The sequence below is a fragment of the Pteronotus mesoamericanus genome, unplaced genomic scaffold (genome assembly GCF_021234165.1).
Source record: "Pteronotus mesoamericanus isolate MK-2021 breed Mesoamerican mustached bat unplaced genomic scaffold, CSHL_Meso_final contig_41, whole genome shotgun sequence".
In the NCBI taxonomy this organism is placed as follows: domain Eukaryota; kingdom Metazoa; phylum Chordata; class Mammalia; order Chiroptera; family Mormoopidae; genus Pteronotus; species Pteronotus mesoamericanus.
In genome coordinates, this window is record NW_026555152.1 from 2,167,078 (window position 1) to 2,186,959 (window position 19,882).

The window sequence follows — 19,882 nt, forward strand, 5'->3', positions numbered from 1 at the left end:
AGATGTACTTATGATTATCGTAAGCAATAAAATATTCATTAGAATTCTAGAGTCTCTAAAACTCATTGAAGGCTATGTGGGAGGTTGAAGTAATTTAGGTGAAATTGACAGATATCCACTGCCACTGAAAGCTAATTTGAAAATTAGCATTGGAAGGATCCTCAGAGGTATTGTAGTCCCCAGTGATGTTGGTTTTCAAAATCAGTTTTGTGTGTTGCAACTAGCTTTAAAAAAAGAATGAAATAGAATAGACTCAAAAGTTTAGAGTGCAGTACCCATAATAAGGACATAGTAAGGGCAGTATTATTTTGAGAAAAAAATTGAGTTATGTGAATATATAAAAATGTTGCTTTATAATTTATTGCTTATTTAATTCCTGAAAATTTCTGTGAACTCAGCATTATTTTCCTGTCCTGCGTATGAAGAAATTGAGGCATCAAAGTCATAACTGAAGTACATGATGGAACTAGGGTATGAACTCTAATTCTAATATCTGCGCTTTTAATCCTTATGCTGTACAGCTTCCTGTTTGAAAAAGCTTACTGTCTTATTTTCGTGTCTCCCAAATACTTCTTATGAGTACCAGTTCATTTTCTGAGAGTGACTAATCTTTTTTTCTTCTTTTTAAAAATACTGACAGACATCAAGTTTGGTCTGAGCTTAAAAATACTGTTTTTCATTACAAATCACGTTGTATAGTGATGTGTTTTCCTGTCTTTACAGTTTTTCACCCCTGATGCCCAGAGTCATCATAGGCCTGTTTGTTATCCCATTTACTTAACACACCTTAAGTGCATACTTTGTGTAAGTCATACTTCTAGGATCCCGGAATATAAACTTTAATAAAGTGTGACTCTTGGTTGCAAGCTGATTATTTTCTTATTGAGAAGAGGGAATCAGATGAATAAATTAACTTTTACAATTATATTTTTCAGTCTTATTTGAGTGTACCTGAGAAAATTTATTATTTTACTATTTAAGCCTAGAGTCACTTGAGAAATGTACATAGAAATAAGATACATTTTTTTTATTTAAAAAGGATAGTTTATAAAATACTAGGTAGCAGAAGAAATGTTTTCGTATTATCACCAAAAATAAATTAAATTCATTCAACTCTGATTCTCAAATATTTTTAAGACTATAGCTTTATGGTTAATTAATTCTCAGTGAAATGAGCTGTGCTTCTATGATGATCTTATGATGAAAGCTGTATTTGTTTTTAGATAGAATTCAGAGTGAAATGTGGTAAATTATATTTATAGAATTAACTTGAAGTAATTAAACGTGGAGGACTTAATTTCACTGAATTACATATAACAAATGGCCATTTCTGAATACTTTTCTTCTCATGACTGAGTAAGTCTAGGGATGTCTGAAATGAAGAGATGTTGTAGACTGGATTGCAGTATTCTTTGAGAGCAGTCGGTTAGTGAGTATACATACAAACAGTGACTTAAATTTTTTTTAATAAAGGAAAGTGCATAAATTACAGGGTACTATTCGATGAACGACGATCATCCAACCATCAGTGTACTGGGAAGTGTTTAATAAATTTTTCCAAAAAATAGACGTGTGCATGTGTATATGCACAAAAATACATATTCTCACACAAGTTTTTAATATGTTTAACCAATACAAAGAATGTGTAGCATGTAATTTACAAAACATAAAATACAATACTCTTTTTTCCTCAATAAATTCCAGGGTTTTCTTAATTTTTATTTTATTGATTGTACTATTAAAATTGTCCCATTTTTCTCTCCCCTTTATTGCCCTCCACCCTGCACTGCCCCACTCCCCAGCCGCTCTCCGCCTCTGCCCTTAGTTCATGGCCATGGGTTGTACATATAAGTCGTCTTTTCCACTTCGTATACTATTCTTAACCCTCCCCCTTCTTATTTTGTACCTGCTATTTGTGCTGCTTATTCCCTGTACCTTTTCCCCCGTTCTTCCCCCACCTCTTCCCCTCTGTTTTACTCTTCATAGTTTTTGATCTTTTCTAAGTCACTTTAACATTTCATATAATAAGGGCTTGGTGATGATGAACTCCTTGAACTTGACCTTATCTAAGAAGCACTTTACTGCCCTTCCATTCTAAATGATAATTTTGCTGGATAGAGTAATCTGGGATGTAGGTCGTTGCCTTTCATGACTTTGAAAACTTTTCCAGCCCCTTCTTGCCTGAAAGGTTTCTTTGGAGAAATCAGCTGACAGTCTTATGGGAACTCCTTTGTAGGTAACTGTCTCCTTTTTTCTTGCTGCTTTTAAGATTCTCTCCTTATCTTTAATCTTGGGTAACTTAATTATGATGTGCCTTGGTGTGTGTTTCCTTGCGTCCAACTTCTTTGGGATTCTCTGAGCTTCCTGGATCTCCTGGAAGTCTCTTTCCTTTCTAGATTGGGGAAGTTCCCTTTCATTATTTTTTAAAATAAGTTTTCAATGTCTTGCCCTACCTCTTCTCCTTCTGGCACCCCAGTGATTCGGATGTCGGAACATTTGAAGTTATCCCAGAGGTTCCTAATCCTCTCCTCATTTTTTTGAATTCTTGTGTCTTCATTTTCCTCTGCTTGAATGTTGATTTCTTCCTCCTGCTCCAGATCGTTGATTTGAGTTTTGATGTTCTTCCCTTTACTATTGGTTCCCTGTGTATTTTTCTTTGTTTCACTTTGTGTAGCCTTCACTTTTTCCTCCATTTTGCGACCATCCTCAACCAACTCAGTGAGCATCCAGAATACCATTGTTTTGAACTCTACATCTGATAGGTTGGCTGTTCATTGCTTAGTTCTATTTTTGGAGCTTTGATGTGTTCTTTCATTTGGGCCATATTCCTTTGTCTCAGTGCACCTGTTACATTGGGGGGTGGGGCGGAGCCTTAGGTATTCACCAGGGCAAGACAACCCAGGTCTCTGAGTTGCGATGTTTTGTGTGGGGAAGGGGTCTGAGAGGGAACAATGGCGCTTGCTCAGCTCTCTGCTGGCTTTCAGTCTCTTCCCCCACTATCCACAAGCAAATCAGGCCCTTCTAGTGCTGATTCTCAGGTGGGTGGGTTTGTGTACATTCTAGGACCCGTGGATCTCTCCAATGGACTCCTGTGAGGCTGGGTGTTTCTCCCAGCTGCCGCAACCCTGACAAGTTTTTACCTCCAGAGGTTTTGAGGCTGTCTTTTCCCACACTGCAACCCTAGATTGAGTAGTCTGTCTCCCCAGCCATTCCTCTGGTTTATCCGCACACAAATGTGGGAACACCAGGTCTGCCAGCTGCCACCTCACCTGCCTGGTCCTCCAGCTGCTGCCTTGCCGCACATCTTCTCTGCCCCCGCTGCCCATCTCGACCCCTCCTACCGGTCTGGATGGATGTTCCTTCTTTAGCTCCTTGGTTGTCAGACATCTATACAGTTAGATTTTCTGGCAGTTCTAGTTATTTTTTGTTTTTAAATTTGTTATTTTCCTTCTTTTGGTTGTGCGAGGAGGCAAAGTGTGTCTACCTACGCCTCCATCTTGGCCGGAAGTCGAGGGTTTATTTCTAAAATACAATACTCTTTATTATAAATTTTATAGAGTGCGTGGATACTTAAAGAACACCTTTGCTCAACCCTTGTATCTGTAGCCAACTTGTTGCATTGCAATGGACAGATGAATAAGAATGTAGTTCTGTCGTGAATGTTCATTGAAAACTTGTTTTTGTTAATGAGTAAGAGGAAAGTAAAACAACAGAAACATGTTGGAGCTTCACTTGTACATTAATTACTTTAATTTTGATGAATCAGATAATTTTCAAATACTGGAAACGTGTTTCCTTAATTTTTTGTGCTATTTACAATGTAACAACTATAGAAATGAGACACTTTAAAGCAGCAGTCCCCAACCTTTTTGGCACCAGGAACCGGTTTTATAGAAGACAATTTTCCCATAGGCTGTGGTCAGGAGAGGGAGGAGTATGTGGCAAAGGAAGAGAGTATGGTTTCAGGATGAATCAAGCGCATTGCATTCAAGCTGACCACCTGCTGTGTGGCCTGGTTCCTAACAGGCCCAGACTGGTACTGGTCCAGGGCCCAGAGGTTGGGAACTCTTGCATGAAAATTTCATCTGCATTATTAACATTTCCCTTATTACTTTCTTAAGTCTAAATAGTTAACAAAGAATAAATCAAGAACTGATTTGTAGTATTTCCTGATTTCTAAGGTATAAATACTGCATTTTGCTGTGTATAATGTGCACCCATGTTTTTGGCCCAAACTGTCAGGAAAAAAAAATCTTTCGTTTTAATATTTTAATTCAGTTATTTATTTATACTAAGATACTTGTTTTTTGTTTTATGAAGGAACTTTAGCATTCATTTTTTAACATATGGTACAAGAAATTTTATGTAACAAATAATTACAAAATACAAGAACAGATACAAGGTATAAGAAATTTTATGTACTGGTAACAAATTTACATTATTTACATATCATAGAAGACCAAGAACTGTTTGTTACTGTCAATATCAGAAGTATTGTCTTCTTCAGTTTTTATATTACTGGTATCTCCTGAAGAATCACTTTCCTCACCCTGGTAAATTTCTTCATCCTCAGTTCCATCCACAGCATTGCTGATGCCGCATTTTTTAATGGATTTCACAACCTCTTCCTTCTTGACACCATTCCACAGTCTTAGGATCCAGTCACAAACCTGGGGGATAGATGCTTTCTTGGTCCTGCTTGTAGGTGTTAAATCATTACCAGCTAACTGTATCCACAACATTCACTCTTTATTCATTAGGGCCTTAAAGGGCTTGTTTACTGACACATCAAGAGGTTACAGTTGGCTGGTTAGCCCACCAGGTATCACAGCAAGTTGGGTTTTCAAGTCCGCTGCAGTTGTTTTTGTACTTTGTGTAACATGGGCTTTGAAGTGATCAAAAACAAGCAACACTGGTTTTTTTAAGTAATCCTCCAGGCCTTCATGACCAGACTTTGTTAAACCAGGTTTTCATGCCATCTTCATTCACCTATCCTTTCTCATACATGTAGAAAATAACTCCACTTGGAATCTTTTCTTTTGGAAACATTTTTCTTTTAAAGATGATCATAGGTGGTAGCTTTGTCCCACCTGCACAACAGGCTAGAAAAACAGTGAAATGTGTTTTTTCAAGGCCACTAGTTTTAACAGCCACGGTCTTTGTTCCTTTGACATCCACAGTGCCATTGGATGGCACATCAGATGTGAGTGGGACCTCATCCATATTGGTGATTCCGGACGCTCAAAGTTGTAAATCTTTCAAAGATTGATAACATAAGAATGAGAACCCAAACTTAATTCTCATAGGCTGCTGGGAGGTTTTGTGCAAGTTTCATTCTTGGCCTCATGCTCAAACTTTCTCGTTTCATAAAGTTAAAGCACCATTTAGGTGTCCCTGAGAAATCATGAGTGTTTTTTTCTCATGCTGTCCTTTTACCTTATTCTTACGTCATCTTGGTTGAAACAGAGATCCCAGCTTGATGCTGCTCCAGAATCCAGGTCTTCACCTCCTGCTCCACCTGTGGCCACTTTGGAGGTTTCCCTCGAATTGCCTTCTTCTGTTGTTGCACCTGAAGAAGCTTTTCCTTCTGTTGCCTCCACGATTTGACAACACTCTCTGTGGGGGCGAGGTCCAGGATGTCTCTTGGCAGTTCTGTTGCCATGCTTTTTAGCATATTTAATAACTTTTAGCTTAAAACTTGCATTATACGAAAACCGTTTTGACATTTTCCTAGGGACTTTCCAATAATTTTTCTCACCTAAAGTGTATGAACAGAAATGCTGCACTGTTCACCTTATGGTAATAAAGTCAGCATCACTGATCAAGTGGGTAACAGTCAACAGTCGGCATCATCTGTCTTACTCTGTGGATGACAATATGTTCAGTTCATTTCGTTGAATAGTTGGCCGAAACTGCTTTCATTGCAAGTTGGCTGTAAGTTCAACAAAATTGATTATCATATTCAGGGTATTATTTTGCATATGATGTCATTATTGCTTTCTAGAGTTACATGTTTAATACCTAAGTCTAAATAAAAGAATTAAACACATTTATATAGATACAGAATTAGTACTACCCATGTATAAAGTGCATCCTTATTTTTCCCTCAAAAATTTGGGCAATAAAGTGCACATTATACATGGAAAAATACAGTACTTCCACTGTAACTCATTTCAGGCTGCCCACATGATGTCACTGAACTTGATAGAGATGTGATGGGCAGTAGCCTACCAATTCTGTAGTGTTTCCACTGTAACGATACAATAGATCAAAGTAACCTCACATGCATAGGTAATAGTTAAATAATGAGAAGTGAAGAGTTTTGAGTATATGTTACCTTTGTTTTTGATATTCTAATTGTATGTAATTTAATTTTTACTAATGGCTGTTATACAACTGGTTCACAAAATTCCTCAAAATTTAATAATCAGCCCTTACAAACCAGTAAAAGTCAGCTTGAGCACACCAGTGCATGTAACTACCTATAACTACCATGTAACATATGTAACTATCACTCAGGGGTCAAGGACAGAGCATTTGACTTCCCAGAACCCATATTCATGATCCCTCCCAATCCTGGCCACTTCCTTCCCAAAGTAACCCTTGTTCTGATTTATCATACCATAAATTAGTTGTACCTGTTTTGAAACTGTGTACAGTAAGTACTCTTTTTGGTTTGGCTCTTTTGTTCAACATATGTTAAGATTCTTCCATGCTGTTTGCATATATGTGAAGTTTATTTTCATTAATATACAGTATTATGCCATAGCTCAATCTGTTTTACTGTTAATGGATATCTGGATTGCTTTTAATTTGAAACTATTATTAGTAATGTTGCTTTGGATAGTTTTATTCTTTCTTTTGGTGTATATGTGCGAGTATTTCTAGTGAGAATATACCGAGGAGTAGAATAGATGACTCATAGGATATGTATATGTTAAACTTTAGCAGCTAACACCAAATAGTTTTCCAAAGGGATTATACAAATTTCCACTCCTACCTACGGCATATGAAACTTCTAGTTCCTCTACGTCCTCACCAACACTTGATATTGCCTGTCTTTTGTGGGTATAGGCATATCTCATTGTGATTTAACCAGCATATTAACTGTTACTGTGAATTACGTGATCACTTGTGAGGTTGAAGGTTCTTTCATATGATTATTGGCCATTTGCATTACCAGTGATTCGTTTTTAAGATATACTTTGTTCTGTCCTTTGGATAGTAAATCACTCCACAAATTCTTTCTCTGAAGGCAACTAATTTAGAGTGTTGGTTTTTGCTTTTACTTTGTTTTTTTACCTTATTGCATTAGACAATAGTAGTAATTACTTACTGTTCTGTCCCTAATTGTTTTACTTATTTATGTATTATGTTCCCTAATGTGAATGTGTGTCTCATCAAGGCAAGATTTTTGTCTATCTGTTTCATGGTTATTCCTCAGTACTTGGAATAGTGCCTGCCACATAGTAAGTATTCGTAAACTTCTTGAAAGAACACATATATTGATAAAGTTTGAAGAATGCTGTGGATTTATTATTTCAATGTAAATGTATTTTGTATTAACACTCCAGTGCAGGGCACAATACTCAAGTTAGGAAGCATGGTTTTGCATTTATCAACCTGTTTTTCTTTTGTATAATAATAAAATGTTAGAGTGGTATGCAATTTAGAGATCTTGTCTAACTTTTCCTGTGTGTGCTTCTCACACTGGGGTAGGAGTAGTTCACCGTGTACAGCAGGATGTCATTGTGTACCAGGTGGCTGAAAGCACTAATTTTGGAGCCAGACTGCTTAGGATCTAGCTGTGTGTCCAGGAGCAATTTACTTAACCTCTCTGTACTTCAGTTTTCTCAGCTATAAGATGGAAATAAGAGTACCTACTTCATAGGACCTTTAAGATGGTTATGCCAGGTGCTGAGAACAGTACCTGGCACAGAGTAGGCAGTATACAAGTGTTACATATAAGGTAACAGGAAAGTAGGGAACTAACACAGACATAATACAGACTACAGATCACTTTTTTTTTTAAAGAGAAATGATGACATTTCCAAGAAGTTTTTTGTGTTCTTTGGACTATTGAAACAGATGAATAAATGGGCAAGTGGAGGCAGTGGCTTTAGAGAACAAAGCAAAAGCCAGCTATAACTAATAACTAGGTTAAAAATAACTATAAAAGTATAGAGATGTATACTTTATTTTTTACACAGTACTCTGAAATTCTGATGTTGGTAGCTTACTACCTAACAAGAGAGATGACTTTTGTTGAACAGAACTCATTGTTAGAAAATTCTTTTGTTGATCTGAAATTCACCTCTGCTGTTGCTTTATATTGGTCCTTGTTCTTTCCTTCAGAGAAATATAAAGTAGAGGTAAACAAGTTAGTTGGTTGTGTTGCTTCATTAGTATTTTCTTCTACAGTTTAAATGTCTGTAGTGTCCTTGGTCCTTTGGATAGGACATGCCTTTGAACCCTTTATCATCCTCCATCCTTCTCTAGGTATAATTCGCTTGTCAGTATTTCTTTTGAAATGCAAGACCTAGAGCTACTGACTGGCCACATTTGCTTCATCTGCCAAAGGTAGAAGGGACACAATAAAATGAAAAAAAAAATTGCATTTTAGACCAACTGGGTCATTAATTGACTATAATATTGGGTTAGTCACTAACTGTAGCATCATTTATCTCAAATGGAATGATTGAAATATGGGAGATCATTAACGAACCTTGATATGGGTAATTTAGGTATTAGTTAAAAAGAAGCTAAAATATTTTGCTTTAACAAGAAAAAAGTACACCAATATCTATGCTAAATGTCAAATTCTTTCCAATGTTGACCTGATTGTCAATATGCAGATTTAAGCAAAGAATTCTAAGATCGTTTCAGTGACATTGCAGTTAGTATTATTAGAATAAACTGTACTGGTAATATCTTGGGTGAGGTTAGCTTTATTGCCTGAAAAATTTTTCTTTTAGGTATTGCAGTTACTCCAGCATGTTGGTTAACTGCAACCTCGGTTACTTTTATTTGAGACCCCTATTCCACTTTATCTGAGTATTTGTTATAGAGGATAATTGTCACCCATTTTGTTGATTTCCCAGTGTAAGCAAATTAATTATTTATTTTTAGTTTTCCTAAATTCATTAGAAAAAAAATAACCTCACCATTTTGATTTTAAAAGTCTCTTGAATCTTCTTTGGACTTAATTTATGCTCATGTCTCATCTCTACCTCTGAGGAACTTTGAATTCCAGGGCTGTCAATTGACTGGCTTATTCCCGCATTTCTGCTTCTGTGGCTGGAGAGGCCTGGCCTTGAGTACAGCAACAGGCTTTTATTTCTTTGCTTCTATTTTCCCATCCGCCCATCTTTCCACACACCAGCCAGAGGGTCATATAAAATGTAAAGCAGAGCCTGTCATTCCCCCGCTCATCACATTTCAAAAATTTCCTCATGCACTCAGAATAAATCCACACTGCTTCCCATGGCATCTGGGGGCCCAGGTGAGCTGGCCTCTGCCCATCTTTACAACCTGTTCCTTCTAGCCACACTGACTACCCAGTGTTTTCATAGCATTTCACAGTTTATAATTCTGTGTGTTTTGGGTTTACTTGTTACTCTTTTTCCCCACAAGGTAGATGCTCGATGCGGGAAGGTAAGGTATTTTCATTCACTGATTTAAAACCTAATGCTCAATAAAATGTGCCAGGCATAGATGCTCATGCATTTATTTATTTTTCTTAAAATCTTGTGATTTCTACTACTTTCAGCTAACCAGCTATTCTTTTTCCATGGCAGTGTTTACAAGTCCTCCCTACCACTTGAACATTCATATTAAAACGGATGCGTGCTTACATTTTTTTTTTTAATACTGATTTTTTGGTGAGTCTCAAATGATAGTACCACACGAAGGCTGGTTAATTTCCAGATATATCAGTTTCTGTTGCATTCTTTAGTTGATTTATTTCTAGAAAGCTTTAGATGATCACAGAGTGTTCCCAGTGATTTGTTTGAATATGACTTTGAAGCGTTGGCTTATGTGTATTATAAAATATGATTCTAGGCTGAGATTATTTTAAATTGGTTGATGTTATATTTGTTGTGTAGGTATGACAGAAATTTACTCCTTTTAATAGTGTCAATATTGGTGTCTATCATCTGAAATATAAGAATCTTGCTGAAAATTTAGTTTAATACTATAGCCATGATGCTACCCAGAAACAGTAAATGATTCATTTTTTGGTCAAGTCATTAAGTACTGTTTGGTGCTTTACCTGGTGGCTTAAAGAACTAGAGCATCTGCCCACGGGAGCCATTTAGTCCCCTCTCAGCTATGGTTTATCTCTGATGAAGTCTGTATGGTGAAAGAGGGTCATCTATTCTCTCTCTGCAGATTAAGCTTAGGAAATTGACTTTTTTTTTCCTGTTTTCTACTTTTATTTTTGTATAAGGCAGTAATGGCAAGTCTGAAGCTCTAGGGAGGTACTTGGCTTTGTCTGCTGAAGCAGTTCCAGTAGCTGAACTATCTCTGGCAACTGACCATGTTTCCTTTAAAGCACTTTCAATTTCAGTAAATCTTGGCAGGACCCCATAGAAACTAGGGGTGTGTGTGTGTGTGTGTGTGTGTGTGTGTACACATATATTTCTTTAACTGCCATATTATTAGATAAATAATTTGGAGTAGGTATATAGCTTTAATGGTCTTAATAATACCATGTTAAAAGGTCCTTTTACCATTGTCATTACAGTGACTTTATGATGTGGCCCAAGGACTTTGTTAGGAAGAAACTGAATCCTGAGGGGGTACTTACAGCAACAGGGATTAGGCTTTGTGAGATACAATTCAGACCCAGATCTTTCCTTGTTTGCAGCCTCTTTCTTGGATGCTCTGGAGGATATAATAGTCACACAGCCACTCTTAAGCTTTAAGCTGGCTCTGCCAGGCATGAGGGGGTCTGATGCTTTGGAAAGGGCATGGGTTTGTGGTGTCAGGAAGACCTGAGTTAAAATCTCTATTCTGATATGTAATAATTGTGAATGTGATTAAGTTATTTAATTTTTTTTGGGTCTCAGTTCCTTATGTGTAAAAATATAGTAATACCAATCTTGTAATTGTATTGAATGAGGTAACAAATGTGAGATTTCTTGCTATGTAGTAGGTTTTCAGTAACTGAATTTTCTTTCTTCCTCTGCATTAATATTCTCAATGTTTTCTGATTGTGGTAGAAGTCCCCTGTACCCACCAATTCAGAGGTATTTTGCAACGGTCATTTTAGTCTTACTTGCTGCTTTCCCCCAAAGAATGTAAATTTGAAGGAGTGCATCATAAAGCAGGCCAGGTCATCTGTTTCTGATGAATTAAAAAGGAGAGGATGGCATTTGTGTAATCAGAAAACACTATCTTAAAATAAACAAGTTATTTTTAAAGTGCTTACATTACATTTTTATAGCTTAATGATGCTAATTAAAATCATGTTGTTTTTGACCAGTACTTTTTTTAATACCTGTCCCCAGGGAAGGAAGAATATGCAAGATGGTATGAGTGATGGTGAAATCCCAAAATTTGATGGTGCTGGATATGATAAGGATCTGGTGGAAGCCCTTGAGAGAGACATTGTGTCCAGGAATCCTAGCATTCATTGGTTAGTGCCTTTTAAATTCTTGAATTAAAGTAGTGGAGAAGTTAAGTTATAGGTCGGTTTGGTATGAGTCTTCTCTTTTAACTATAAATCTCCTGTTTATAACTTCATCCATAATATGAGTTCATGGAATTGACAAAACAGTCCTTTTCTCAGAATATAACCAAGACACTTTTCATGTTAATTTGATGTTGACATAACTGACAGAAGTTGTTAATTGAATAACATTTTCTAATGAATAACTGGAATGTTATCTGATCTCTGATAAAATTTTATGCAGTAAGAATTGAAATAATGTTCTTAATAGCAAAATAATTTCATAAATAACAAAATTAAAAGAATTAGTATTGACCATCAGTCAAAGGCATCCTTGAATAAAAGTGAAACTTTGCTGTTCTTGCAAAGGGATGATATAGCAGATCTGGAAGAAGCTAAGAAATTGCTAAGGGAAGCTGTTGTCCTTCCAATGTGGATGCCTGATTTCTTCAAAGGAATTAGAAGGCCATGGAAGGTAAGAATTTATTAAAATAATATAGGTATAAAGATGCTGCTTGCATGATAATGAAAGACAGCGTTGTAGTTTCTATATGTGTCTATTAACACCATTTGTGAAGGTTGGGGGAAGTTTGTACACACCCTAAATTCCTGGATTTGAATTTGTAGTTGAGTTATGCAGCCTCTGCGTAGCAGGAGAGGGAGCTGGACTGTTGAAACTATAGTCTTTAGTTATATCACTTCTCTAAGGGTTTCTCAGCTAGAGATTAGTTGTAAGAATTTCCTAGATGTCTGTTTCTGTAAATAAAAAGTTAAGCACATTAAACAGTAATAGCACATAGTTGTACAGAATAAGAGTTTGATCAAATACCTTTCTAAAAGTTGGCGTATTTCTCACTAATTATTTTGATCACTTCATCTAAACTTGGTATAAATCTCAGATATAATGAGAATGTGTTTCTTTTTAGCTCGCCCTCTGCTTTAGAGTTTAAAGCCTACCCAGAACAAGTTCCTCCTAAGTCCAGAGTCTTCCTGTTAGCGTGTTGAAAAATCCTTCTAACAGCTGCTGCCTGAAACATGTTTTGGTCTTAGCATAGGCAGAGCCTTCCTTTACTCTTAGTGGTAGACTGCAGTAAAAGCATTATCTTACTTTGCTCTCCTAAGTTAACTGGGAAGACCTGTTTCTCTTCTCAGTCCCTGCTTGTTTATGCAAGTAACTGGGGCACCCATAGCATTTCGATTGCTTTTCACAACTTAAATACTGTTATAGACTGTTAATAGAGTTAGCTAATTTGGGGAGCATATTACCATACATTTTCCCTCTACTACTCCTTATAAAACAATATTTGAAAGAGAGAACAAGATCTTAAAATAGGTATTTAAAGAAGTTTTAAAATAGCTGGAGTGGTAGTTGTAACCTACCTTCCTAAAGGAGACCTGAAAGTTTTTATCAGGAGGGTGATTTACAAATGTGGAAGATCACCTTGCTAGCAGTGTGGAGGATAGACTGGAGATGGGCAGAGAGTGCGTATAGATGAGGAGTCTGATCTGGAGCCTGTTGTGGTAGTCTAGCCCAAGGACGCGGACCTGCACTAAGGCATTTGTTGTTTGCTAGTGAAAAAATGGGTGGCCTTATGAGAGATATTTAAGAGGTAGGTGACAACATTATGGCTGATAGTTATAGGGACGAGGGAGAGGGACAGTTTTATGACTCACCAATTCCAGGCTTGAATTGAAGGAGTATGCAGTTACTTCTGAAACCCACTATCCAAAACTGGGCCACACTTTACAAGCTAAGGGCAGTTTTCCACAAGACTGCCCTACTTGATATGCCAGCTGCAAATGTGGGGGTCCTTGAGTCACCCTCACTTCTGACCAGCTCGCTGTAAATTTGGGGCTTCTTACTACCCCCTCAGGTTTAGTAATCTCTAAAATGACTCACAGAACTTAGGAAAGCATTATACTTAAGATTACAGTTTTATTATGGCAAAAGGAAGTCATTCAGAGTTAACCAGAGGAAGAAATGCATAGGGCAAGATCTGGGAGGATGCTGAAAGTAAAACGTCTGTGTCCTCACTGTGTGGAGTCAGGATGCTTTACTCTCCTAGTGCATGGATGTGTAACAATACATAAAGTGTTGCCAGCCAGGAAGCTCACCTAAGCTTCACTGTCCAGTTTTTATTGGGGTCTCATTACATAGTCTTGATTGATTGAATCATTGTCCATATATCTCCAGTCCCATCTTCCTCTCCCCAGAGCCCCAATCCTCTAATCACACGGTTGGTTTTTCTAGAAAAGCCAGCTGCCATCCCGAATCATCTCATTAGCATAAACTGTAAGGCCTACCATGAGTTACCTCATTAGCATAAAATTTCAGGGCTCAGCATGGACAACAAAGACACTCCTGTCAGTTGGGAGATTCCAAGGATTTAGAGTCTTCCTCCCAGGAACTGTGGTAAAAGGCCAGCCAAATTATTTATTATATAAGGTACAATGAACTGATTTTGAAAATTGAGAGAAGGAAAAGGTTTAAATAAAAACAAAATTAGGTAAATGCTCAGCAGGTAATTGGAAATAGCAGTCTGGAGCTTAGGAGAGAGTTTGAGTTAAAAATTGCAAGATATGGATGGTGGTTGATAATGTGTGAATGGATGGAATTGTTCAAGGAGTTTTATAAAGGGAAGGGAGCACAAAAGTCTTAGAATTGCTTTGAGAATGTAAAGGGCCAGGGGAAGAGGTGACTATCTTCACGTAAACACACTGAAGATAGTCATGATGGGGAAGTAACAGGAAAGGGCAGTGGCATAGAACCACCTCAGGGAGGAAGGGTTTCAGGAAGAAGGGAATGAATACCAAGTATCAGCAACATGAAATGTCAGAGAGAAAGAAAGAACATACTAATTGAAAAGTGACCAGTGGATTAGTAAATTGGATATTTTTAGTGAAATAGTGGAGGCAGAAGGCAAGTTGTAGCTCATGAAGAAGCACCGTAAGCTTAAACCATTTCTTTAGGAAGGTTGGCTGAGAAGGGAAGGAGGGATGTATAGTAGCTAGAGGATTTGTAGAGTTAAACAAAGGAATTTTTTAAAAGGGACATACTTAAGTATGTTTATATATCAAAGGGAAAGCGACAATAGAGAAGGAAATGGAGATAATCAAAGGAGTAATGTCATGAGGAGGGCAACGTATACACTGTACAATATCTAATGTTGGAAAAGGGAGGGGCAAATAGAAGGGGAGGGGCCATTAGAGAGAAAAGTGTGAACTTGGTTATCGGTGTGCCTGTACCTTTGATTGATTTTGTAACTTTCAAAAGATCATTCTCATGCACAAAGACTCCTTACAAAGCACAAAGTTTTTAATAAAACCAGTGTTTCAGATCCTGGTGATCCCTGGTTGTTCTGGGTGTCAACATTCTACAGCTAGAAAAAGGTTTGGCCAGTTTGTGAATTTAGTTTGTGAAACTTTAATGTGCATGTAGTTTGTAATGTTTAAATTCCCAGCTTATTAAACTAAATTAACAAATGGGTCACAATTCATTTTAAGATCACCAACTAGTATGCTTTTGAGCTCCCATTATAAGTGGCTAGTGAATTGAGTGTTTAAGAATCCCTTTGTATTTGGGGTTTCTTCAGATAAATTCCCAGAAGCTGAATATATAAGGCAGTTCCAGCTTTAATTTTTTGAGGTATCTCCATACTGCTTTCCACGGTGGCTGTACCAATCTGCATTCCCACCAACAATGCAGAAGGGTTCATTTTTTCACATCCTTGCCAGCATTTGTTGTTTGTATCTGAAGAAACATGAAACACTAATTCAAAAGAGCATAAGCACCCCTATGTTCATTGCAGTATAATTTACAATTGGCAAGATATGGAAGCAACCCAAGTCTCCATCAGTAGATGAGTCAGTAAAACAACTATGAGATATTTACACAATGGAATACTACTTGACTGTAAAAAAGAAGAAAAATTTTACCCTTTGTGACAGCATAGATGGACCTGGAGAACATTATGATAAGTGAAATAAGCCAGTCAGAGAAGGACAAATACCATATGATTTCACTCATATGTGGAATTTAATGAACAAGCTGAACTAACCAGCAAAATAGAGACAGACTCAGAGAGAGCAGGATGACAGCCAGTAGAGGATTGCGTTACAGGGTGGAGGGATCAAGAAAAAAGGAAAAAGGACTCACGGACATGGACAGTGTGGTGACGGGGGCGGGGGATGGGAGTGCAAGGGGGATAAATGGTAATGGAAAAAATACAATAAAAATTTTTTTTGAAAAAGAATCCATTTATCTCCAAGGCTAGAGGTTTAGTGTTCTCAACTAATTTTTATTCCTTATTTATTTTTAAAGAATACCTTTCTGCTGATTTATTTTCAAAGATGAGAAATAACTAGTTTTTAGTTATATGTAGTGGCTCTTTCACCATATAACAATATTTTATATAAACTATTACCTGGTACATTAAACTGGTAAAATGCCAGCGAATTTGATTATGTTTGAATTACCACTAGATTTTAGTTACTGTATTAAACTGATAAATGGATCTTCATTGTCTGTCGAACACTACATATTTTAAGTATGTTGTGGAAGATACATCTCCTTGTCTTATTTTAATTTTGTTTAAACAAAGTAGTCAGTCTTAAGTGGTATTTAAGACTATGCATATTTATCTTCTGCCAGGTTTAGGAAAATTGGGTAGGTTCTCTCAAAATGTATTAGAAGATTCCTTGTTGTCTAGACCCTTTGTTTAGCCCATGTCTGAGTACCTCTGATTTGAGACATTTTGCGAAATCACTCTTCATTTTTTTAATCTATAAAATGACACAAAAAATTTCCTTGTATATTGATATTTTATAAGAAAGCGTTTTAATATGATAAATCATTTACCACATCTTTTGAAATTTCAGGGTGTGCTAATGGTTGGACCTCCAGGCACTGGTAAAACCATGCTAGCTAAAGCCGTGGCCACTGAATGTGGCACAACATTCTTCAATGTTTCCTCTTCTACACTGACATCTAAATACAGAGGTGAATCTGAGAAGTTAGTCCGTCTGCTGTTTGAAATGGTGAGTGATGATACATTTAATCTTCAAATTACTGTTGATAGAAGCAGTGCTATCCCTGTAATCTAGATCCATTCATCTAGGGCAAGTGTCGTAGGTCTTGGCACACTCATAAGATGTGGCATGGCGGGGTTTCTGGAGTTGCTGGTGTCTCTCTAATAGACCTTCCATTCTGAGGTAAAGGAAGGCATCCTGTCCAGGGAAGCTAGAAGAGACTTTGGAAATATGGGTGGTGTGAACTGACATTTCTGGATCTCTACTGAGCTGGTTGAGCAGAAGTCTATTTTAATATATATTTTAAAAATCAGAAATTGATCTCATTAAAGTTGGTTCCTTTTCATAAGGGATTTGCATTAGTGACTTAAGAATGCATATTTAAGAAAAGAGGTCAATAATTTATCTTTTAAAAAAATGTTTTATATTATGGAAATTTTCAAATACAATAGTCAAAAGAATAGCACTGTATCTATATATCTGTCCCCAAACTTCGCTAACCATGTAACTTTTATTTTTAGAAATCTCCTTTTTTATATGAATGACTGATTTAACCTCTGTCAGTAACCAAATGGTGGCATTAAAACAGTGAGAAACTTCTATTCTATAACCATGATTTTAGAAAGAGGAAGTGGCACTTTAAAAAATTCAGATTGTTTTATGAGATAATCAACTGATTCCTTTAAAATGTTTTCACAAAGGCTAGATTTTACGCCCCTACCACAATCTTCATTGATGAAATAGATTCTATCTGCAGTCGAAGAGGGACCTCTGATGAGCATGAAGCAAGTCGCAGAGTCAAGTCTGAGCTACTCATTCAGATGGATGGTAATTGATATTTAATTACTGTCTCAAAAGTGTTCTATTTCCTTTTTGAACTTTGTGTAGATTAATACTTTGGAAATTCTCAGAGAATGGACTCGAAGGCAGCTTGAATTTATTTGTAATCATCTGTTCATCCACATTATTTGTTCATTTGTTCTTACACTCAAAAAGCACCTTCTGTATACTTGTTATGTATTGTGCACCTGTTCAGGTTCTGAGGGGACAAAGAAAAGGAATGCATGGTTTTCAAGGAATTTACTACCTAGAACAAAGGTTCTAGAGATGTGATCTGGTATACCTATACCAGGGGCCTTGAAGATTCTTTCAAAAGGTCTATAAGGGCTAAACTGTTTGCATTATAATATCAATACATTACTTAATTTTTTTTCACTCTCATTTTCTTACAAGTGTGCAATGGAGTTTTTCAGAGGCTACAAAACATGTGGGGTATAATAGCTGAAAAGCAAAAGCAGATATGAGAATCCAGCTGTCCTCCATGGAGTAAAACGTTAAAGAGATTTGCAAAAGTGTTTAACAAATGCACTCTTCTTATTAATTTTTTGATTTGGAAAATCATAATTATTTTTCATAGTAATATGTCCTTTACAATAACAAGTAATGGATTGTCACTTTAAAAGAATTAATATTTTAAATTCTCAAGTTTTTAATTTCCAATGATAAATGTTAGTAGCTGTACTCCACACACAAAAGTTCTTTGGAGTTAAATAATTTTTAATAGTATATAAAGATCCTGAGACCAAAATGTTTGAGAAGCACTGATCTAGATAGGAAACATGTAACCTAACAGACAATTGAAATACATTATAGTTTCTGTGGTAACTAAACTCTGGGTATAGTGAGAATACAGCAGGAAAGGTGCCTCCAGACTAAGGGTGTCATGGAAGGGAGTAGCTCTGTTGGGCTTTGAAGCATTAGTATAATTTATTTAGACAAAGAAGAACAGGCATTGGGAAGCCATGGAGGGAAGGGAGTGATGAGCCCTGAGCTGCTTTTTAGAGATATATAACTTTTGGTAGTTGTATGATCAACAGGAGGCTTTTTAAGCAAACAATGAGAAGACGTAAAATCTCTTGAAACAAATCTGGAATGTGTTGTTTTAAAACAATTATGATTATCCACAAGCCATGGATATTTATAATGGGTATTGTACGAGGGGGGACCCAAAAAAAGCCCTGGAATTATCTTCTGGAGGGCGGGTACCTTGCAGTACAAGCTTCCCCACTTCATGAATGTTCTAGGAACCCATCTTTATCTGTGAACTAGCTGGTGTTGTTGTGAGAGGCTGTGTTCAGCTTCAGTGAATTTTTTTTAAGACTTTCAGGGTGCTTACCCATTTCATGATGGGTGATTTACAAGTGCACCTGCCCACAGTGCACTGAGTGTTCAGCAGTTTTTGGCAAAAAAGAAAATGGCATAACCCCTGTGCCCCAATCTTCGTATTCACCTTATCTTCCTATCTTACCTGAGCAGCCTTTTTGTTTTCCTGGATGAAAAAAGTCCTCAAAGGGAAACGTTTTGCTGATGTGGAAGAGGTGAAACAAAAAACAGCAGAGGCCCTAAAAGGCATCAAAATCAACAAGTTCAAAAACTGTTTTGAGCAGTGGAAAAAACATCTTGATAGGTGTATTGCATCAAATGGAGAGTACTCTGAAGGTGACTGAAGTTTAAACATGTAAGAATAAATACACAATTTTCTAATAAAGAAATTCTGGGGCTTTTTTGATCCTCCCCCCCTCATATACAGTGTCAGGCACTGTAAAATACATTAAATAATGTACTGCAAGTCCTTCTCTCAAAGGCTTTTCCATTTTAACTTATGCCCAAGTATGAGAGAATGAAGTGACTATTATATTTTGGGGGATGGATATAGGGAAAACACATTACATGCTTTAAAAATATCACTGAATATGAATTCAGTCAGCTGAATTTCATTTAGGGCTGCTGGTTATTAATTGGACAGCCTGATTCTTTGTGATAATGACTCAAATAGTAATTTAGTAATAATTTATTAAGAAAATACCATATTAAACTGGACTTCTTTGAATCCACTACTTTGTTATGCCAGGCTAGAAACTCTGATAAAATTTGTAAGTTTTTGAAACATTTTTTTTTCACTGTATGTTTTCCAGAGTTTTCATTGTGTAACCTGAAGTTTTGTATTTATGCAAAAATTTTAATTATAGAAAAAGTAGACTCTATGTATATATGTTTGGTATAAAAAGAAACGGTTTTTTCATTAGTGACTGATTATAGTGTTCGTTCTTAAACTTGTTTATTTTTTACAAGTCACTTAGAAGTTTGAAGGACAAAACTATTACACTATAACCTGCCTTT

The 19,882-nt window shown here is 36.6% G+C and overlaps 1 protein-coding gene across 1 annotated transcript in view; it reads left to right on the top strand.

Annotated features, from left to right (window-relative positions):
* The window catches only part of KATNAL1 (katanin catalytic subunit A1 like 1), a 113,578-nt gene that overhangs the window by 79,111 nt on the left and 14,585 nt on the right, over positions 1-19,882 (top strand). The window contains exons 5-8 of the mRNA XM_054577113.1: positions 11,514-11,641; positions 12,044-12,149; positions 16,553-16,711; positions 17,404-17,530. Of these exons, the coding sequence (XP_054433088.1) occupies positions 11,514-11,641; positions 12,044-12,149; positions 16,553-16,711; positions 17,404-17,530 (520 nt within the window). The remainder of the gene's footprint in view (positions 1-11,513; positions 11,642-12,043; positions 12,150-16,552; positions 16,712-17,403; positions 17,531-19,882) is intronic.